The following is a 24,421-nucleotide window of genomic DNA, read 5'->3' as shown; positions in this document are numbered from 1 at the left end:
CCCCTAATTTCCAAAGAACCTGACCATCAGTTTCCTGGAGGAGACTTTCTCAGTACCACCTTCTGAACATGACAGGATGCTATTGCTTCAACTACTTTGGCATTCATGAATATTCTGCAGATCTGATCCAGTATATGTAGGGTACATTAACTGCTGAGGTCACCTGACATTTTTAAGTAATTGTGCTGTCCCCTCTTAAGTGAAGATTGGGTAGCTGCAGACTAATCCAGAAAAGAATAAAGTTAGGCTTTAATTTCTCATGAGACGTGTTTGAAATTATAACCTGCAGCAAGGTGTTAACTGCCTGCCCATCAGGAGCTCTGGGGAGGGAGGGAGCTAGTGCTGGTTTCTACCCTAAATATGGGACTACCAACATTTTTGCTGTGGAGGAGGCTGGCTGGGAGATGGGCTGGATAACAATGAGGTTAGGGCCCTTACTTCCCACTTCTGTTCTCTGAATTCTTTCAGCAATTGCTGGATATAATAAATTAATGTTTATTCTTGGAATTGGAGCACACACTGAGACCAGAGCCAAGATCCTTTGGAGTTGAAAGGCTCTAAAGCCTTTCATTCCCATTTTATAGTTAAACCTTGATCCTCCCTTTCTCCCTGGTGTGGGAAGAGTAAATTTCTCTTCCATGCTGTCCAGTGTGCTCGGGTCAGGATAAGGTCATTTGATCAGAAGGACAGCCAGCTGAAGTCACATTAAGTTAATCTGAAGAGAATTTTTTGCTTTGTGTGTTGTTATTCTGCTGCTTTAGAACATAGAAGATCACATTGATGGTAAGAAACATAATAATTAAAAATATTTGTAGATCACTATTCCAGCATAGCAATACTCTCAGGTATTTTATCTCTCCCTACGCCATACTCATAACTACAGAAAAAATATGATCTTTGGTCTTACCTCACAATTTATTGCTTCTCAAACCTCTCTTCCCTATACACATAAGAGACTATTAGGAAGCTACAGTTGCCCCAGGCACAATGGAGGAAAACCATCTAATGATGCTGAAACTGTTAATTTTTTCACTAAGGCTTTTTCAACACTCTAGCCATTCAAAAATATCCAAGGCTCAAGGAGACAACAGCACATGGTTGGTCAAAATCTCCATTCTTTTGGAGCTCTTGCACTGGGGGTAAGAACATTTATTTTAGTACAGAAAATTTCAAAGCAATGAAGCTCTTGTAAACATTTTGCAGTGTAATTTACAATCTAGGGTTTACAGAACCATTGCAGATTCAGTAAGTATGGTTGGTAGGCAGCAAAGTGGATACAATTGTGCTTACTTCAGCAGTGTGCAGTCTCATCAGGTTCCCAAGTTGCCATAACCACTGTGTAGCTTACTTTACCCTATACTTATGCTTTCAAGTGCTGGGAAGAACATGACAGCGCATAATGGAGGGCAGAGTTAAGCAATCCACATGTCCAGGGAATAATTTAGAAAAAAAGCAGCTTAAAAATTAGGCAAGGCTCTCACACTGGGGTCAGGGTAAGCTTGAGTGAGGTGGTTCTGAATGGTGACAAAACACAGTCAGGCAAAATACTGGAGATGCAGCCAGTTCATTTACATGTTTAATAGCGTGTAACCAGCTGCTGCACAGACCCAGCTTAAGCTGATCTGGTCTATAAATGCAGAAGGATGGGGATGTATGTGCAGTATCTCACAGAACACAGCCAGAGCCACCAAAAACTGAGCCTAGGAAAAAGGAAGTCTACTCATCTTACCCCATCCTCAGATACAAAAATGTGTATCAACTTAGCACATGGGTTAACATGGTTCCCAGTAAATACAATGGGACTTCAGTGTTTTTGTAAACTGCAAGTCACACTGCAAGTATCAGGGAGAAGACCTAAACTGAGAGAACACATGCAGACACTGCAATGACTATCAGCCACTCAAAAGGTGAAAGGACCTTTCGTTGTGCTTGGATTCAGATATCCTATGCAATGGACAGGTTCATGGAAACAGAATTTAAAGATGTCTGGAAGTGAGCACAGCTTCCAGGAGAAAAAAAGCAGGAAAGAGCAGACCTGAACATTAAAGATATGAGTCAAGTCTTGACGGGGGACTTCCTGCAACATCAAGGCAACTAGTAGGGAGGATAGTGTGGCACAGAGTTAGCTTGGATGTGCCTCCTGGGACAAGAATAGATGCTTCTTCTCTTGTGATTATATTAATTTAGCTAAGTTTAACTGTGCTCTTGAAATACCTAGCAGGACACGCGACTTTTAGATCCAGTAGTTCTTCTAAGGCTGCTCAGTCAATACTGCTAATTTACAAGTTGTAAAAATTACATTACATTGGCTTTTTTTGGACACAAAAGTGGAAAAGAGTACGTGGAGATTCCCAGGCAGAATGTGTTCACTAGCATCCTCCCAAACCTCAAAGACAGAGGAATTTACTTCCATTCATTTCTTTGTTTAATTCCTCTTGTGGAATAAAAAATGTGCTTGTGAATGAAATCTGGGAACATGACCTGGGCAGGTAGCTGAAAACTCCAGCCATTGTTTGTGATTTAAGATATCTAGCAGCCAGCCAAGAGCAGTGGCTTTGACTAAAGTGTTTTTCACCTGGAAGTAACATTCAAAATGCCAGTGAATATGCAGAGATAAAGTACAGCTTTGACTCATCGGCTTTGACACTTTTCTGATGTGTTGCACTTACTGTAAAGATCAATTGCTACTGCAGAATAGGTCACATTGCCTGAACAGAACAGGTATCTGAAATATTCTGGCTTGTAAGAGCATTCACAAAAGTTCATTTCACTATGATTAGGTTGCTTTACTTAGCCTAGCCAGGAGCCAAATTAGAGAACTGAGAATTCAGCTCTGGGATGGATTCCTGTTCAAGCACTACTTCTCCTCTCTTTATTGGGACAGTTTCAAAGGCTTTGGAACCCTTTTCACTGCATCTTCCACTGCTCCAGCAAGGATGTATCAATACTAGCACATATATTATGTCAATGCCTTTACTTTGCTTCCAGGGAATTCCAACCCCAAAAAGAGGACCCTGGAGCCAGATAAAGGAGAAGTCACTAACTTTTAAGTTAACCTTTTAGACAGGGTTAGAGAAGGTCAAAATGTTTCACTTCATTATGCCACTATTTTATAAAAGAGGTCCCTCAATGCTTCATGCTTGCAGCACTGGATTAATGTATATATAACTATTGCTCTTAAATATTTTAGCCTTTTTTCATAAGGAAGGAGTAAAGAAGCTAGAATTTAGGACTTAGATATTCTTGTGTTGTGGAAATATTTTTGTACCTGCAAGAATTCTCCCCAAAAGGTGACAGCCTTCCTAAAAGCTTATTCTTATCCAGATTTCTTAATTAAGCATGCATATTAAATATTTTTTATTTGCAATAGTTTCTATTTAACAGCATCTTCCCCCAGTATTTAATTGTCTGGTTTCAGAATCCCTTCCTTTTTTGTTGTTCCCCCTTTTTCTGGCACATTGCCATGCAATTTTTTGCAATATATTACAACAGAAAATCTATACCCCAATTCAGGTCATGTACTGTGGCTCCTATGCCAAATGGTTTCACTGTGAACAGAGCAAAATTTAATAATAAAGCAGAAATTCCATCATTTGATTTACAGCCATGCTTGCAGCACAAAGAGCAAACATTAGGACAAGCCTACCACTTTTTGAAATATTTTCCCACTATGTTTTTAAGGCAATGGAATCTCTGGACTCTGAAGGTAACCTGTATCTAAAATAACCACAGTTGTATTTCAACTTTCCATTTACTGAAATCTCTATCCAATATCTTTTTTCATAGATTTTTTTTCCTGAGGAGTCACTGTGGCTTCAAAGATCTAAATACTCAGATTCCCTTTGAGCTCACAGAAAATAAGATGCACAAAAGGCAAAAACTGTGAAAGCAGCCAGATAGTCCACACTTTGTAATTCCTCATATCCAAGGATGGAATTTGGCTGTGCTGACAGCTGACAACAAATCCTGTTGAAAGCGAAGGGAGATGACCCATCCTTGTTGATCAGCATCGAACTCCATTTATTGATCCAAAAGGCACGTTTTTATAACCGTGTTAATTAAGTTCATACATATTGCAAAATTTGAGCTCACCATAGGCCACAGATCAAACACTAACCCCTCCCTTTGTTTTCAGTACCTGTGGTTTGTTTATTGAAACCAAGATTTATTTTCTCACTCTGTTATGAAAGTTCTCAAGGCCTCCATGTTATTGAAGACAGGCTTGAGAACTTAGCTGTTTACAGAAACAGGCTGTGAGAATTTGCTCCTCACAGCTGCCTTTTAAGCCATTTCTGAGCAAAATTCTCCAACAAAATCCAAAATTGCTTTTTTCAATGGCCCAAGCACGTCTTGTCCGCACTTATTTTCTAATGTCTCCCATGAAAATATGGAAACAGTAGCAATGAGTTACTCTTTAGGTTTTTTTTTTTCTTTATGAAAATAAGTATATTTTAAACCCTATCAAATTTCACTGCAATGAAAGGAGACACTCTCAGCTGCCAGGTATTAAAAAGTTTCTCAAGTGTATCACAACAGCCATAGACACGAGTTGCCACATCTAACTTCCCTTACTAGGTAGTAATCAAATCATGAGCATGCTTTTAAATGCAGTGAATATTGATGGTGAACCTTGTGGAAATATCATTGTTTACATGGACTCCACAGAGATGATCCTACTTCCGTCTATTCTATCCAACTGTGTGGGATTTTGGAAATGCTTTGTTTTATTGTGAAAATTCAAGGATATTCGCACATTTCTCCCAACACAGCTTTGTTTAATGTGCCTTCTTTTAACTACTGAAATCAACATAATACAATTTTAGTTACAGGTTTGAGGTTGCTGAGCACGATAGCCAAAGAAATTGTAACAGTCCTTATAAAACCAGATTCTGGTATCTGGAGAAGAACTACTTGGACAAAGTTTTTGAAGAAGAAATATCAAATAATTTCAACTTCCTCACTCATGTTAGATTTTATTTTAGCAGTGGTAAACGTGACCTGTGTAATTTTAAATTTAACAAATGTAACACAAAAATTATGAATTCAGTAAAAGTATAGGATGAAGTAACATGATTCCATGTTCTTAGAACAAAACTTTGATTCTACAGGTGTTTAAAATTTCTATTTTTAATTCTGAATCCAAGTGAATACAAAAGCTACTTTAATCTAATCAACAGCTTTTTTAGGTCAATTGTCTACAGGGCCATTGCAGCCCTCTCTTTGCAAGACAAACAGAGAGAGTTAGAAAATCATTCACAGAGAAGAAAAAAAAAGAAAGGTCAACCATAACTACTGGCAAAAATTCAGGCTTTAACTATAATATTGCCAGATTGAGATATGAGGTCCTGTGCGTTACATTATTACCAAATTCACCTGCAGACCTTAAACATCTGTTGTTTTTCTAAGATTAAGAATGTGAAAACTCTTATCTATAAATAAAGCATGGAACAATATCTTTCAATTCCTTCTCCTAGCCAGAACAAGGGCACCAAAAATAGAGAAGTGGGTCTTATTGTAACTGGCTAAATAAAGTACTAGGTTTAACAGTTGATACACAGTTACAATTTCATTTATTAATTATTGTTCCAAGCTGTATGCAAGTAGTGGAAGTATTGCTATTATGGACAAAAGTTTATCTGTTAAAATTTGTGAAATTCAAGGAAATATTTTAAAAACAAATTGTAAGTGACTGGGCCTGATTCAGTGTGTTGAAGCTAGAGACTATTACAGTTATTTGCTGTACTGCACAAAATGCATTCCTTGAGGTCAGTTTCCTCTTGCCTACAGCTTGTTGCTTTGAGCAGACAAAATAAATTTTGAAACATTTGTTTGTAAATACAAATAGGCATTTGCATATAAATATGTTCCCCTGCATGGTAATAGCTCTGCTGTTCTCCATTAACCATCCTGATAAGTGGATTTAATTACCTGATATGCCAGTAACTTGGCTGTAATTTTGACCCTGTGGAGAATTTAATGGAATAAGAGGATAACTTTCAGACTAATTTGCATTAGGGAAAGTAAAACTGCAGAACAATGTTAAGGAAGTGTGAGTCACCATTCTGTTTAGCACAACTAAAGCAGCATGCCTGTAACATTGGAAACTGGTTTTCTGTAGAGTTTCTATTTTCTAAAGTATCAGAGGGTGCGTGAGGATAATATAAATAGGCAGTAAAGACAAGAAGAAATCCTGCAGTGTGTTATGCATTTACACAAACAACAGAAAGTGAGATATAGTGCTTAAAAAAAATGGATCGTCAAAATATGGATCCTTGCTGCAGTAATGAGAGCACCCCAGGCACACAGAAACACAAGAAGCCTGAGGACAAGGGGTCAGGACAGAGTATATAGAAAAATTCCATCTAAGACTCGCAGCTTGCTCAACAGCAGGTTACATTGAGTAAATTCTGACCCAGTTTACCAGAAGTAAGGATTTATCACTCACTGCTAATAACACAGGAAATATGCAAAATGACCTGATGATTGAAGGTCACCAGAGAGACTACTTAAATCTAATTAGCTTTTAATATCTATTGGAAATCTTGTGTTATGCAACCAATCACTGATCATTGTTAATTAAAAAAAAAGATACTGAGAGCTAGGAAGATTCTTCAAGAGATTATTTTACATTCTGCAGAAAATCTTGCCAAGCAACACAGCCAAATAAAACCTGTAGGTAACGATCCATGTCATTGGGATCTGCTTCCTGCTTTTACAGACAGTCTAGATCAGGAAGATCTATCAAACCTCTGCACAGGCCTCTGTCACAGACCACAAAACACTACCTACAATGTGAGGAGCCCCAAATCTGCAGTACAAATTGAAAAGCAAAGAGAATATTGCACAGGAAAACTGCAGGAGTGAGAACATACCTTGACAATGGTAGCGTCCCACAATAAGAAAATTTGTTGTAGACCTGTCTATAATATCTACAGGGCAAAGAATTATTAGAGAAATTGTCACATGAAGCAAGACATTGCCTCCTGTCAACTGATAGCTTGCTTATGGTTTACAGATATTATATCACACACTTATCTGAATTGTTGGGTTGCTCAGCAATACAGAGATTACGGCATTACTTTTTCAGGAAACTAAACCTATTTTTAACAAAAGAATGGGAGATTTTAGAATCCCTGTCTTCTGTTTCTCCAAAAAGGAAAATGCAAACATGTAACACGTTGGTCTATTGGTTGCAGTCATGTCATTGACATTATGCACGATCAGAAATTGTCTTTTAAAGATGAGTTTATAGGCTTCTTTTCATTTGATCAATAGAAAACAGGTAAAAACTAGCACTCTGATATTTTTCTGGATGTGAAGATAGCCTGAAAAAAAATCTCTACTCATAGATTTAGTTTATTATTTTTTGTTAAGGTTTCAATTCTGTCTTCTGCTTATTGGATGGTGAAAGCAGGGCTAGTTGCTTGGAAGCTGCTTAAGGAGAAAGCAAGTGTAAAGAGACAGACAGCCAGAGGAAGTTGTGAGAAGAGCATTAAAAACTTTTGTGAAAAACTGTTACATTAATGTTGTAGCATTACAGTCTGTAGAAGCAATACACAGTGGGGGAAAAAATGGGGAACTTGCCAAGCAGTGCTTTCTGTACTGACTAGAAGCCTTCTGAAGCAGCAGTTTCTGCATGTGTCTTGCATGAATCTTGGAAGATTTGAGAAAGGTTTGGTGGGTTTCATCTGCCTGAAGCTCATAGCCCTGACATCACTACTGAAGATGAGGAAAGTAAACCCAGAACATGTATTTAGCCAAAACACCATGCTTATGTTCCAGCTTCCCTGGAGACCTTCCCTTTGGAATACTGCCTTTTTTTATTGCTTCAACCTTACTGCAGTTTCTTCACAATGTTGTTCTCCCATGTTTACAGTGTTTGTGATCATGAACATGTGAAAATAAGACTTGCATGCAAAGATTATTGGCAGTTTAAATTTAAAACAGGCTGACCTTCTGAAGGTCATCTGTTAGGCAGTAGGAGCCTCTTGCATCCTTGTCCTAATACTACCCAATTGAATAAACACAACTTATCAGAAATTTTGTATTAACTGTCCAAAGATTATGTCTAGAATTATAATTCTACCATTGTATGTGTCTGTCTAGTTAATAATTCCAATGTTTTGGACATCTTGAAATTTAGGCGAGGAATGAAGTCTCAGCTTATGTAAGTAACCTACTTCAGTTCAGGATGCATGGCTGTGTCAAGCATAAAGTAGAATCCATATTGGGGAAATAAAGTACACAAGGCTGTGTTGTCTAAAAGTCACTTCACATCAATGATTCCTTTTAATTGCACCACACAAGCTGGGTATGGTTTTATGTTCTTCATCCCAGCTCCTGATCACACTGGGAAATACTTTGTAAAATCAGGGTCACATATCTACATAAACATGACCATAAATCAAATTAATTTCTCTTCAACTGAAGTTCAGCATCTTAAATCTATATACCTAATATCTGTGCCTGTAGTGAAAACAAATGCATGTGTATATAGCATCAACCAGAGTGTCTCAAAACTCTTATTTGTATCCTCCAAACTACATAACTGAAGTTTCTCTAGCTGCCAAGAATCTACTTTGGAAGTGATCTCCTTTACTGTAAGACTGTGGATACTATGCATCTCTTCTGATTTGAATTCCTTGTGTTATTAGTATCAGGGAAAAAATCGAAACAAACCAAAACCTTAAATTAAAAGCACTGAAACAAAAAAGATTTTTTTATTTGGACAAACTATAGGAGGTAGTAAAGACAGCAGATTTGATCTCATATAGTACTACCTGGCCAAATATGTAAGCAATTACTGAATAGGTTTCTTGAAATTCCTTGAGATTTTTAGACCTGAAACTATTAGTCACTGCTTTACTATGGCTAATAGCTGAAATACAAATAGATTGATACAAAAATAATGGATCCTGAATACTTTTTTTTTTGTACTGCATTATTTAGCAACTGACCTAATAATGGAACTATGAGAAATATTTTAGGTACTTTTATTATAAGAAAGTTAGGAGAAATGCATTGAATCCCCTTTTCTGTTTGAGAGTAAGATAATTTCAAAAGCATAGAGCTGCAATTGGTGCTGTTGGCATATTCCACCCCACCCCTAGCAAAGAAAGCTATTTATAACAGGAAGTGTCACCTTGTATTATTTTGAAAAGGCAGCATCGAAGCATCAGGTTAGCAGTTTCACTTACTGAAGGTTTCATATCTGTCAGGGTTTAGTACTCTCAAAGCACACCACTAGATGTCAGCAGTAACTTTCTGCAAAATGCCAACCAACCGGTTGGTTTCTATTTAGAAACCGGCACAAACCCTAAAAGTAGCTCATGAAGTCCAAAGTTCATTAAGGAAAACGGATCCTTCAACTGCTTCAGGAATCACAGGGCTATATGATTGGCATGATTCCATTTATTGAATTAAATTTAGAATTACAAGAAATTGCAAAGTCTTATCCTAAGTAACTGAACATTTAATATACATGGAATGAATCATTTTATTCGGCTAAAAAAAAAACCAAAATAGCCAGGACCACAGCCTATGGAATCTGGCATATGTACTGCCATCACCACTCATAAGCCGCCTGCTGCCGCTACTGAATTTAACAGAATTCTATCCAAATAACATAAGGAGTAACATATGGACAGAACTGCACTTTAACAGTTTTATAACAGACTACATCTTGTAAAATTCAGAGGTGTGGCAGTGCTGAGATACCTAAAATACATGGCTTATTATTCCTAAGATACAAGCCTTGACCTTTCCCAAGTCTGCCCAACAAACTATTCATATGATTTTCTGGTGGTAGATTAATTACAATTATAAAACAAACAAACAAAAAAAAAAACAACAACAAAACACCAAACCAGAAAGCTGAAAGCACTTGGAAGGTTTGTTGGGGTTTTTTTTGCAACAGACATGACACCTGAGAATTTCTCTTCTGATTCAGCTAAGTGTCTCTTCTATCAGCTTACTTTACTTCCTGCCATGATGATATATGTCTTACTAAAATGCCTTTGACCTGGCTTTTCTTTCTGAATTCTTGTGCTAATTTGTAGAAGCAAGCAGATCTGAACACAAAGTGTGAAAATTCACACTGTAGGAACACTTGGTATTGGAATCTAGACTTTTGCACTGCTCATCAAAGCCAGCTATGAAATCTATTCTTACACAGTGATGATAAGTTGTTTTAAATTGGCACGTAGGTAGTGGAACATTTTTGTACTTAAATTTCAATACAGGTTACTGTATCTAAGAAGACATGAATTAGAGACAGATGTAATGAATAATTTTGATTTAATACTTTTGTTCCAAATAATTTCAGTAGGAAGTAATGTTATTAGCTTTGTTTCAGATAAGGGTAGATAAGGGTAAGGGCAAAATGTGTTGCAAATAGTATGCAGATCATAAGAAATTCTGTCCTTTGATGTTCCCCTACAGTGTAAGCCTGGGCCGGCAATTTTACTACCCTTTTATCAATTTCTCTATCTTATAGGTGGAGATTAAATTAGTTTTGAATTTTTAGTGCAAACATGGCCACCTGCAGATGGAATATAATGCATATTATCAGCTGTATTTTTGTGTGCAGCCAGGAATGAACAGCCTAGAATTGAACTGGTTTTCCAAATCAGTTCCTTCCATGAGATTTTTCCCACCTGTATTGACAGTGCACTGACCATGAAATCTAAGGCCTTACCAGTTTCCTTAAGCAGATTATTGTATTGTGATTTTCTCCATTCTCTCTTGTTCCATTGAAATTACTCTTACAGGCAGTTGGGTATTGTGTGAATTAAGTCCTGTAGCACAGAGAGTATCTGAGTTTATAGAGCACCTGACAGCCTTAAATTCTGGACATTACCATCCAGTTCTGGGCCCCTCACTTTAGGAGGGACGTTGAGTTACTTGAGCGTGTCCAGAGGAGAGCAACGAAACTAATAAGGGGCTTGGAACACAAGCCATATGAAGAGCGACTGAGGGAGCTGGGGTTGTTCAGCCTGGAGAAAAGGAGACTCAGGGGTGACCTTATCACTCTCTACAACTTCCTGAAGGGTGGCTGTGGTGAGCTGGGGGTCGGCCTCTTTCTCCGGGCGACAACGGATAGAACAAGAGGACACAGTCTCAAGCTGCGTCAAGCTAGATGTAAGTTAGAAGTAAGAAGGAAATACTTCACAGAAAGAGTGGTCAGAAACTGGAATCATTTACCCAGTGAGGTGGTAGAGGCATCATCCCTTGAAGAATTTAAAAAAAGACTGGATGTGGCACTTGCTGCCATGATCTAGCTGAACAGTTAGAACATCGGCTGGACTAGATGATCTTATAGGTCTCTTCCAGTCTTGAAAATTCTGTGATTCTGTGATTCTGTGATAGTGTCAGTGCTGGTTGAAAGATCCCACTTTGAAATGTCGAAAAATCTGCAAAAGATCCACAATGCAAGTTCTACACTCCTTGCAAGTTCTGTAGTCCAGGAACACTTCAGGGTGTGCAGCAGCTCTGAGCTGTCTTACCTAAGTCACAATGGCTGGACTCATCTCAGCACACAGCAAAACTGCTTGAGTCAAACGGTGCTTCCTTGAGCTACACTGTTCAACTTCCAAATACTCCCTGCTGCCAAGGCCATTGCAGCAGATATTCAGGAAACAATAGGTAAGAGACATCAAATCCTTCAAATTGCAAATAAAATCACTTCTGTTAAGAAGCAAGAGAGTTCACAGCACAGTTCTGTAATTTGTCTACTTTGTAGACAACTGCAGAGGGGATTGCAAAAAAAAAATTAAAATTATGAAGGCAGAAAAAAATATTTACAAGTTTAAAAATAGCAGGGTTCAAATCTTATTGTAATTGTCTATTGGGTTACCTGGATAAATTTTTGGCTACAAAAAGTTATTAGGAGAAAAAAAATGAAAGAATAAATTTCACAGAATCCAGGTTCTTAAAGCTAAAAATGAGTGTTATGCCTTGAAAAAATGTCTTTTCAATAGGTAATATTTACTTTAAGGTAAACAAGTACACAAAGGAATCTAGTGCAGACCAGCAGATCTCACCAATATTGCCAACTGGAACCATGACACACACATAATTTAGATTCTCAGAAAAACTCAGCTTGGCTTGAAATTGACCTGACATCAGGAGTAAAACTTTGGGCTAAGAATGCTTTATTTTGTATGTTAGTCCAATTAAGTTGACAGCTGGAAGCTCTTACATAAATATGACAGCTAATGAATAACCTTCCCTCCAAACAAGCTGAGATTATTTTGGTTTTGTTTTTGTTTTTTTTTTTTTTTTAAGAACTATTATTAAAATTATAACAAAAAAAAATAGTGAGACAAGCAAGAAAGCTGTGGATCAGGAGCATCCAATACACAGAAAATTTTTGTATGTTCTTTTTATGCTTTAAAAATTCTCATGTATTTTTAAGTTATCTCATGCCTCCTTGTTACAGAGCTAATTTTTTGTACGTGTTCAGAGTAACTATTCAAAAGCAATTTCTCTCCATGTGAAGCCATGCCCCTCACAATATTGACAAGGTCAGTGAGGTCCACAGGAAGTAATTTGCTGAGTAAGTGCTAGTCGTGCAATTTACAGCTGCTTGGATGAGCTGTTTTAATTTACAGCACAGTTTTTCAAGTTGACAACCTGCTTCAAGAAAAATGCCTGAATTATTCCTGTCACTGTTGTAGTATTCTCTGCACAAGTAGAATGTTATCCAGATTCTTAATGCCAGATACAAGTAGGATTGTGGTTTTATGTATACCAGGAACTAGAATAGGAAGTAGTGCCCACTTCTTTTTTACAGCCTCTTTTCATTCCTGTCACATGTAATATGAGATGAAGAAATAAGATATCAGAGCTCTGGAAGCAGTTCGGGGACATGATTGAAGGAGTGATTAATGCTGTTGCATAGACACGATCTCCTTAATCATTTGGGTGCAGAATAGTTCGTGACTCTTCAAAAATACTTATCGCAGACATTAGAACACTGTTCTCTGCCAGTTACCCTGCTTTGTTTCACAGAAGTTTTACATCAACAACTTGAAAAGTTGAAAAGGGGGAGTAGGGGGAAGGTCAAAGGATATAAAAAAAAAAAATTACTAGTTCTCTTAAGCAAATAAAACACTGTGTGCATAAATACATTCCTGAACAGTGCCTGGAAACACATCACAGAAGGGTCCTCTAATAAAGTAATCATATTATTCATTAACATTTAAAAACTATTCCAGCACATTGCTCTGTGGTATGTTCTCAGCCTGCTTTGCTGCAGTTAAGAAAAGGGTCCAGGGTTCATAGGGGAGGGCTTGTAAGCAGCTCACAAACAACGTGCTTGAAATTCCTTCCTTTTGTAGCAGGAGTGCAAAACTACAGTTGAATAATCAAGCTATTGAACTAGGATTTATGCCAAAAAGACTAATTTGTAAGCTGTGTCCAAAGTGTCTGGGTTTGAAGTGATTTGCATATTTCTTCCTCTGTTATTCTAGGAATGCTATGGGAAACTTGCTACCCCAGGTCTCAGCAGTAGGTTTCTCATGCATACCTTTCCAAACTTGTCTTTGGAAACATGAAAGCAATGAGTGTGACAAGCATCAATGTTGTACTCATGTAGCTTATGAATACAGGTATTCATGAAACAGGATTCTAAGTTAAAATTTCTTGCAATGTACAATGAGATTCTATTTATCTAGGTCACATTAAAAACCAATCATAATGATTTATGCAAACGCATAAGGGCTGTGATAAACATAAATAATGCAAGTCTGCCAAATATTTATGTGCCAAGATAAAAGGCAGTCTTATAGCTGTGAAATAGGAAATAGAGATGACAGTGCATCAAATGCTGGGCAGCCATGGGCATTCCCCAGCACAAACTCATTATTCAGTACTCTTCTACAAAGCCTGCTCTTATAACTGGAACTGAGCAAAAGTAGAATTTGACTGTGACACCTCAGTATTCACATTATGGTCCTTATTTCACTGCATAATAAATTCACTAATTTGGTCATGGGAAGATGTTGAACTACCAACTTAAATCACTCATCCCTATGAAATTACTTTCAAATGCTTCTTTAAAGAATGGACAAAAAGTATGGCACAAGTGTTCACTTAACTCCAGTCAAATTGCATTGAATGGGAAAGCTAATGCACTGCAGTGGATATTCAATTTCAGTAAAAGAAAGAAGCAAGAAAGCTAGGCACTAAAGGCACAGTTGGATATAAGTATTTTTATGTTTTCTTCAACCTACACATACAGAGGTATCTTCTTCTGGGGTTTGACATTTTACCAGGATGTTTTGCTTTTGCTGTACTTTACTTCTTGTGTGAGCTGTTATGTTTGTATCTCCTACACAGACTGAAGCAGAACCCTTTGGAAAGAGAGTGGAAGATGTGCTGAGGTTCCTTTCTGAAGGACAAGGGAGCATGCCTAATGGAAAGAAGGTTCAGCACACTGCAGAGTGTCACTTAGTGCTGCCTCACTGCGTTGACCTGCCAAGCACCAGGAGCAGGGAACCTTTCTAGTGCTAGTATGATGGGGATTGCATTCAGGCATCCCTGAGATGCTAAAAGATAACCTGTCACCACCTCTTTTCACTATCAGCCTTGTTGTGCTGTGAAGAGCCCTCCTACAAGCACAGTCCAACAAGGGGGTGGAGTTACAGACCCTTAATTTTATTAAAATTATTTTTTACTTTAGAATGTATCAAAAAGATGCTTTGACAGAGGTTTAATGCCACGTTTATCTGCAGAAGACAGAGCAATATAACCATCAAATTCTTTGCAGCTTGTACAGTATTTTATTATCTTTTACTGTATTTTTTAATTGATCAGCAAGTTTTTCCACAGCTTTGCTGCTTAACCAAACTTATCATACTTTTGTGAGTGTGTAATACATTGAAATGAATTTAAGGCCCTAAGATAAGACCACTCATCTCATTTCTTGATAGCAATGAAGCCATATTAAGTCTTCCCCAGCTACACAGGACCTCTGTTGCAAATCTGTCATCACAACAGATACATATGTTGTGGCAAGTGCAACCTAGCTGGCTTTTAAGTTCTTTAATTTTCATTTTGATGCTTGAAATGCTCTTGCAATGAACTACAGCAAAGAAAGCTTTCACTTATCAAAAGAAATTTTTCACTATATTACTACCCTGGATTAAGCATTAGTAAAAGGAAAAAGATCTTTATAGATGCACGTACACACGTGGCCAGCAAGGATAGGAGAACAGTGGCATTACAACTAATCAGTCAAACTGGAAGCACAGCCTGAGCTCATGACCAATGGCTGCATGAAAAAACAAAACAACCACAAGAAGTTGAGTTTAGATATCCTAAACAGGGCATTTGGAGTTTTTTGGACTGAATTTTAAGGGTGATTTTGGATAAACATAACCTTTGCAGAAGCCAAAAGCCCATCATGTGGTTTGGAAAGAAATATTCAAAGATCATTGCTTGAATGAATTTTGGCAGGGTCAAGGCAAAATTCCAGCAGTACATACCACCAGTGCCACCCACTTGCAGCACTGCACAAATAGTTTTAGAAAATAAAATCTGGAAGAGGCACTTTGTACAAAACTATCAGCCCTCACTTGCAAATTTGCATTTTCTAGGGAGTATTAGGGAAATACACGGTGAAATTAGGATAAAATGACTGTCTGTATAAACTCATTTTACATCTGTACTTACCCACAAGTTTTGATTTAAGGTTGCAGTATTCAGAACTGTTAAGGTCCTAATTTGCTTTTCTGATTCTCATAGTCCTACCCAAATCCAAAGCATTTTGCTATTGAAGCTTTATGTAATCTCTAAGAAAAACAGTATTTTAAAAAGTAGTAATACTTTTTAATGCAAGGGGTGTGCAAAAATCCTTCACCTGAGGAGGAATAACCCCTAGTACCCAGGCACACAGGGGTGCATCTGAATGGAAAGTGGCATGGTAGAAAACCTGGAGATCTTCATGGAAAACAAGTTGAACCCAACCTGTGCAGCAAAACTTGCCAACATCTTGAGTTGCAATAGCTAGCAGGCTGATGTAGGCAGTTCTCTCCCTAGGCTCAGCACTGCTGAGGCCACCGTGTGCAATCTGGGCTCCCTGGCTGCAAGACAGACATAAATATACCGGAGCAGCAAAGACAATGAAAGGATTGCACATTTTTCACATGACAATTTGAAAGTACTATGGATGTTCAGCCTGAAGAAGTATCTGATGGGAGCATGTACAATCCTCTTCTCAGTAGTAGCCAGAGAGAGGATGGGAATACTGGAAATTGTTTAAAAATGTTTTACTTAGGGTGATGAAACACTGGAACAGGTTTCAGAGGTTATAAAGTCTACATTCTTGGAGATATTCAAGATCAGACTGGACACAGCTAATATCAAGCTTCTCTACATGACCTTCCTTTGCACAGAACTTTGACTACATAGTTTTCAGAGGTCCTTCTTCCATCTTCAACTATGACTTCACACAATCCGTTCCAAAGAGATCAAGCCAACTTAGTTTCCTTTTGATGTGTTTTCACTTGGTCAAATCTGAGCTTGTTTAAAGAGAAGCACCAAATGTACCACTTATAATGAAAGCAAATTTAAGACTCCCCTTTACCTTATATGTGTTACACGAAAATGTTTGCTGGTAATATTGTTAGAAAGCCATGAGCCTTAACTGAGATCTTTACAGGGTGCTGCTGAGAAACTGAAACAGCCAATGTCAATGTATTTATTTATACATTTAAGCATTATTAAGCATACATTTAAACAGAGATATTTTATGAGTAGACTATGCAATATTGCAGCAAACTCAAATGAATTTGTGCACAGGGGTAGTCTACTTCTGTATTCAAATTTAGATTTTAAATGTAGTTAGTCTTATTCCACCAGGAACAGGGTATAGTGATTCATTTGAAATCAGGGATTAACATCTGCTCCAAAAGTCTAGAATTTTAGCTGTAACCCATTTGTATTGCACTGATAGCCAACGGTGGAGAAATAAATACCCCTTTCAATGTCTGACAGTAGGTAAGAATTAAAAATGTGTCCTAAAGCATGGTATTTTCACCTATGCAGGCCTCTACATAATCTAGAAGAGGGAATAAGTTATATAATACTTCAATTTAACTAGCCAAAGCTTCTAATACTCTTAATGTCCTGAAATGAAGGCTTCTATTGCTTGTTCTCTCTATCAAAAGTGCTGGGTCCAAGACTGCTTTGCCTAGAGCAGCTTCTGATCAGCTCAGAGTACAAATGCCAAGACTCATTAACATGCTTTGTCTTACAGTGTCCCTCATGTAGATGTCTTCAATCATCATTCAAGAAATTAAATATTTAAGAACATAAAAGTTAACACCAGTAAAAGAAAATATCGGTCATTTTCTTGCTGTAAATACCTGTGCACTAGAAAAAGGTGAGGGAGCAACAAGGTTTCCTCCACTGTCATTTTACTCATCATTTTAGTTTTCAACTAAAATACAGGGAAACTGATACTATATAGTAAACCATAAAATTAGTATAAGTAAATCAATATTATAGCATTAGAAGACTCTTGGATTTTTATTACTTACATGTCGGTGAAAGCAAAAAATTTTTTCAATTGTAGGTAGAAAATATATTCAAATACATTATAAGTGATATGTTTCATTTTGACACTCTTCTAAATATACTTGCCATATATCCAAAATGATGCACATATGGGAAAAAACATGATCATATAATAGAATAAAATTCTATATATTGGCAAAGCCAAAAAGTAACTATTGAACTTTAAGCACCTGATTGTTCAGTAGAAGGAAACATATTTGCTATAAAGTTTTCTTTACATCCTTTTATTCTAAAGAAACTTCTAAAGAAACTGATAATGTAACTCCTTCACAGGCAATAAGATGCAATATGATGTCTTCTTTATCAGCAGCAAATTTTTAACTCTGACTGTTCTATCACACAGCAGTAAGCAGCCAACACATGCATAAAGAATCTAATACTTGTTTTGTATTCAGTCCTAGAGCTGGATGTCTCCTGTTCCAACTCTTCTGAGCTGATATTAGCTACTGACTCTTCATGCTGGACCTGGGAGTGAAACTACAGGAAATAGAGCTTTTCTTAGGGTTCTGGTGCTCTAGAACTTCATGGATGCTCCAGTAAATGAAGAAGCTCATTTCAAGCGACTAGTAGTACTGACCAGGCTGGAAATACTTACTGAGCAGAGGAAAATTAAAACTATTTCCTTCATTCAGCAGCATTTATTGAAGCCTGTTGCAAGCAGTTCTATAGACCCTCAAGAGAAAACTTGGCAAGACTTCTATTTAACAAAACCTGATTGTGGGATGGTAACAGCTCTCTACGCAGTACCTTATTGTATTGTAAAGGCTCAACACAGCCCTCTTGGAATCAATGGAAGTTATACCCATTTGCATCAGCAAAGGATCTCTCTGCAACTATTTAGTGATCAACAGCAGCTCAAGTATATTCTAAAGAACTTGTTTGTTTTGCATTCTCTTGACTTTGAAAACCGTTCAGTTCATGTATAAAAACTTGCACTGTTCAGGAACATGGATCTATTTGCAAGAGGTGACTCATGCTTTTGCTAGGAACAGAATTAAAAGTAAAACAAACTGAACTTAAGTTAGAAAGGAAATAAATACACTGGCAGACAGAACTAAAAGGCCCACTGATGTCACGCTATTAAGTCTTAGAAAATTACTCTATCATTCTGCTGCCTGTGCCTAGGATTCCTTCCTTTCTTCTTAATCTCACTTTCTGGACATTATCCAGCTTACTTGATTCACCTCTCAACTTGTAGCCTCTGTCAGTCTTTAGAAAAACAAGCCCTTTGGATTTTTTTTTCCTTTCTTCTTGTTGCCAAGGATTCTGTTTAAAAAGCATGCTTGCTTGACTTTCAGGAATTTGCACCAATATAGAATAGCGATGAGTTACAGCATGTTCAAGAAATGCACACACTTCCAAGCACAGAAGGAACTGATGACCAACAAGGCAGCTACAGTATTATGGTGTGTATATTGCACCATTTCCTTTTTATCAGCAAGAAGCTTTAAAAATATTTAGTTGTATTTGTTTGAAACTAACCAACCAAGATCCTAATAAGCCTGACAAACATTTCAGTATGTGTTATCAAGTAAATTATTACAGGCCAGGTGGATATGAAAAGTATGTCTGGAAAGTTAACAAACTCCTGCTTAAAAACAATACTACAAAGAATTTCAGTAGAAGTAATTTTTCATGATAATCCTCAAAGCAATTGGACATGCCATCAAACATTAACTTTCAAGGCCATGTCTTGTATTTTATATTCCAAAATTTCTCAATAAGCTCAAGCATAAGTCAGATTTTCTGTCTTTAAGGGAAAGGAAGTTTAAACAAGATGAGACAGACAGAGAAGCAGTCTACCTTTAATTTTTTGCATCACCTAGGACAGCAACCTGTGCCTTCCACAAAGTGGGATTAACCTATGCACCTCACTTGACTAATGTTTGTCCCCATGTCTTGTCCTAGAACTATCTTTCCCTCTGGAAAGTTACTAAATATTTCCAGCAGAAATTCTTGATGCTGAACATCCCAGATCCCTGGACACAGCTTGAAATTAGATTTATATCCTCATCAGCCATTATTATTGGTGCATGGACTTAGGTGAAAGGCAGTAACAATTTCCTTGGCCTTAAAGCTTCTTCTCATCTTCATTAACACAACTTCAATTTCCCTGGCATCTATCTAATTATAATCCTGATTAAGAATAATGCTTCAATTTTATGGTGTAATTCAGACACTGATGATCAAATGGATTTCTGTTGGGTTAGAAGCAAATTAAAAATCTGCTTCAGAATAACACTCTAATCTAAATAGAAAGTTTTTTATGTTAGTTATCCCACTGTCAGATATGTATAACTTCACTACACCCTCTCCACCTCAAGAGTTTTGTGTAGGTAGCTTCCCTAATTGTGAACACTAATTTAATAGAAAGGAATCCACCTTCCTGATAAAATTGTCGGGTATGGAGATTAGAATAGTGCACCTCAGTTTTTCTCCTATCATGTCACAAACTGCTATGTATGTACAGTACAGAACATTTTCAGAAGAGATATGCTTACTGCACAGATTGCAAAACTCTTCACTGCTTCATTTTGGTCTTTGGCAGGGAGAGAAGGTCAAGACTGTCAAATAAGCAGCTACCATCAGAATATGGATTCGGCCTGTGGTTCATCCTTTGCCAGGACAAGAAATTCTTGGATGGTCAAAAGCAGAGTGCAAGCCAGGTGAATTACCTTGGCAGCCTGGGATATGGTCCATAAACTATTACATCACTGTATTTATCTAAGTGTAAAGTTATGCAAGGAGTACAAGCAAACACCTGGGCATAGATAAAGCCTGCTAAAAGCTAACAAGAGCTTTCCCTTTTTGCTGGACTCAGAGCTTTGGTATTTTAACATTGTCCAAATTATATAAAATATTCCAAATTTTAGTACTACAGGTTATGAAAATTTTTTTCTTTTCCATTACTCTTAGGGAACTTCAATGTTTCCTTCTAAAGAGAATTTATTAAATTAATTGTTGTGCTGGAAAAAAACACTCAAATCAAAAACACTTTCCTAACCAAAATATATGAAGATGCATTTACTTCATTACCATATTTCACCTGATATTTCTGTCCTTGAACATGACTGCATTTCATTCAGAATTTCATTCAGGCTTCCTGATGTCAGGTAAAATTTTGCCCAGGAAGGGTTTCATGGAATCAAATTGCTCATGCATAAATATGTACAGGGTATAATATATTACAGGGTACCTCAGCCTACCAGAATTTTACTTGCTCTGAGTTTCAGGGTACTAAACTACATCCAGAAGTCCTACAAACTGTTTTGTTTGATGGGTGACAGAGTGGTTCAGCTCCACCTCTCAGGTGAGCAGGTGCCTGCGCTGACTTGCTAACTGAGGCTAAACCACAAGGCTTGGCTTTGAAAACAAGACAAAACACATTGAAAAAATCAAAACAACTTTGAAGCGACCCATTGTGAACAACACTTAATCTTGTTTTGCTCTGTGCCAACAATCACTCTGGGAAATATTTTGAGGATAATAGGCCCAGCTGTGAATTAGACAGTAATTTAGGACACTGTTCTCAAATTATATTGTGAGGTATGAGGATGTGCTTTACAGAATTGAAGGCATCAAATATGGAAGTCCCACTTGGTTTTCTATAGAGAGAAAATGAAGCTGATAAATTGAATCAAGATGGAAAAACGGAAAAGTTATCATTATTCACAAAAAAATCTCCTATCATTCATTAGTGGGGATATTTTCAAGACACCATTTAAGATTAATCCATCATCAATAGGAAAGGTTTATACAGAGAAGTGCTTATAGCAAAGTCACCTTCATCTTTCAGAGTAAGAAGGCCAATTGTCTTCAAATATGTGGCCATCAGTCACTGTTGTTATGAAAAAATCTCTGAACCTTTTTGCATCATTTTGAGGTACACCTTAGCAAACACAGCACTCCAGCTGTTGAGAAAACATTACGATGTCTTCTTTAGTCTTTGAAAAGCAATGCACAACAAAAGGAATTCTGGTAAAGAAGTGGGACAACAACATAAAGTTAAAATTGGTGTGTGCTTTACACACATTTACAGTCTTACTATCTCTGCTGTCACTGTTCACATTATCTTGCAGCTACTAGCAAAAGCAAGAGGAGTAATGTGGAGACATAGGCAGAGTCCATTGCTTTCTAAACACATAACTAAACACATTCCAGGGATTTGATCTGTAATTAAAACACACCCCTGAATCTTTCCTTTCTGTTATGAATTTTATACCAAAATATTATTTAATTGCAGTGTAAATACCTTTAATCAAGCACAAACAATTGTAACTGTGAACACCAAATTTTGTCCCTCACTTGGTGTTTCTGTTGGCTCCTGCAATCTTTTACATGCTGAAAGGTCAGGCAGGCAAAAACTTTGTTACAGCTCTATACAAAGAGTTATTAGTCTTTAGAAGAGTCGCTACTGGTGGTATGGAAAAGTCAAGCTGAAAGTACATTTGTCAAGATGAAAGTATACATTTGAGGGTAATCATCCTTTTCATCCAACTATTACTAAAAGATTAGGCAGGACAGAACACAATAGACCCTTCAGTCAAAACAGGAGATGCCCAAATGCAGCTTTCTATGGAAGCTATATTACTGCAAAGTAAAGAATCTGTAAATCTACATTACCCAATTCAGAAAGTATTATTTTAAACTTTTTTGGTAACAATTTAAAATTCTTAAATTTATTCAGTATCACCAAAACCAAAACAGAGAGCAGAGAAGCTATTTTCTTACCAAAAGTAAAGTAAAAATGGCAGCAAAACAGAATTACAAAAACGTTCTGCTTTGAGAAGGAAAGACACTTAAAAGATTGCATAGATGTCTAAATTGCCTTAAACATGTTTATAAGGTGCCCTCTGTAATTTATGCTTCATCCTAGCCCCAGGAAAGATGATGTTGTTCACATATTTTTATGCTGGGCCACAAAGAAGGGGTGTTTGCTGCAAATCATTGATGGCTATAGGAATGCATCTTGCGTGTGAGGCACTACACAGTGACCTCACTTCTGAACCATTCACCCAGACAGGATGGCTGATGGCAGCAATACCTCCTTTACATAAGCTCCATTTTGCCATGGTTCCCAACTGAGTCATTCACAGACTGCTGTCTTCCTAGCAGGCAAGAGCAGACCTCCAAGGCTGGCTTACAGCTTTCTACCTCCCCCACTGAAAACTTTAAGGGTAGGCAACAGATTGTTCACTCAGCTCCTTTTCAGATAAAAAGCTCTGGATGATGAAAGCAATCTGTTCCAATTTTTAAAAATCCATGTTAAACAAAACAATTGCAACTCTTCCTACTGACTGCTGTGTCACCAGCTATATCTGCAGCCACTGAAGTTGCCCAAGTGTAGGTGTATTCACAAGCCTACTGCATGAGCAGGATTACCATAGCAATCACAGCTCCCAGAAGCACTACCTTGAGGCATTTAAAGATAAACCTGGTTTTGGTGGAATAAAAATTTAGCAGTAGATGCCAAAATCACAGCAGTCCAGAGTGCACCACACCAGGCAGAATCAAGTTTAACACCTCACAGGGCACTTCTCTGGTTCAATAAACTGGGCCAGTACCTGCATTGCAGGATCTAGGTCTACAAACACAGCACAGCTGAGTAATAGCCCAGCAAAGAGAAGTCTTTAAAATAGTGCTCACTGAAACTTAAAAATCAGTGATTGCAACAGGTGACAGATCCCATCTTTACCTGCTGCTGCAGCAAAGCACCAACATGTTAATATGACTAAGAAAATCCCAAATAGCCATACAAAATAAATTAATTTAAAACAATATTATCTTTTAACTGCTATGACAACACACACAGTATCTCTCAAAACTAATAAATCCATACAGTTATGAATTGCAACATTCAGCAGGAAGACACTTCATAGTAATTCCTCTAGTGCTATTACTCTTGGTAGGTTTTCAGAAGGTTGAGCCTATAACCTACATCTCAAGTAAACACTAATTAAGTGTTAGAGTACCATACTCACTTGTCAGATTTTCCTCCTTCTCTTCATTCCAACTTTTGCTCACCATCTATTTCCTCTACAGCAAACAAAAAGTTTGGACATTATCAGTCACCTTTACCCTGTCTCTGAGCTCCCCAGGTATAACAGTGTGATTGGTGCAGCCAGCAGTATTTGGAATGAAAGTAGCTTCATACCAATCAAGTTAAATTATAACCCATACTAGCCTCAGTCCAAATTCTAAAAAGACCACCAGTGTTAGACAGAAAAACATCAGGGATTCCTAACCTGGGAACTATAGCCAGCTGCAACACACCAGTAGAGCCTTCCAGGCATCACAAGCACTTGTAGCTTCAGAGAATCACCCTGCAAAACCTAACTGCACTGCTTGGTCCTTCTAGTTCCATCTGGATTGGGCATTGAGACAACAGGAAACAAAAATCCCTGCTGAACTGAGGTGGCTGGAAACAGGTAGGTGCTGAGAGGGGATATGAGCTGGCTGGGCATTGGGTAGCTTGTGTCTCTGCTAGACAATAATAAAGCAGAGAAGGATGGGAAAGAGAAATTACGTGTTAAAGTGTAATAGTCCAAAAAGCAGGGAGTCAGAAGAGAATAGTCAGAGTAGAAGCTGAAATCTGAATTGGGCTACAGAAATCTTCTGTGAACTTGTTTTAAAGTAGGTATCAAGTCTTTCCAAAGAAAGGTGGTTAGTTTAAGCATAAAGGAGGCAGCTAAGAAAAGTAGAACTAAAAAAGTCTATAAATGGTAAGATAACACATGATTTTTTTCTAAGGTTGGTTTTTTGTCCCTGTAAATAAAGCTAAAATGTGGGGAAGAGAGGTGGTTAGTAAACTAAGAAGGTCATGCACAGAATTTCAAGTCAT

General features: G+C 37.5%; 1 protein-coding gene across 1 annotated transcript in view; it reads right to left on the bottom strand.

The window, feature by feature from the left end:
- Positions 1–23,668, bottom strand: part of TLR3 (toll like receptor 3) — a 37,213-nt gene extending 13,545 nt beyond the window's left edge. Inside the window, exon 1 of the mRNA XM_058803191.1 lies at positions 23,562–23,668. Coding sequence (XP_058659174.1) covers positions 23,562–23,607 — 46 coding nt within the window. The 5' untranslated portion in view covers positions 23,608–23,668. The remainder of the gene's footprint in view (positions 1–23,561) is intronic.
- Between the last annotated feature and the right edge of the window lie 753 nt (positions 23,669–24,421).

This window comes from Ammospiza caudacuta, chromosome 4 (assembly GCF_027887145.1).
Source record: "Ammospiza caudacuta isolate bAmmCau1 chromosome 4, bAmmCau1.pri, whole genome shotgun sequence".
NCBI lineage: Eukaryota > Metazoa > Chordata > Aves > Passeriformes > Passerellidae > Ammospiza > Ammospiza caudacuta.
This window is presented reverse-complemented; position numbering and strand designations above follow the sequence as displayed.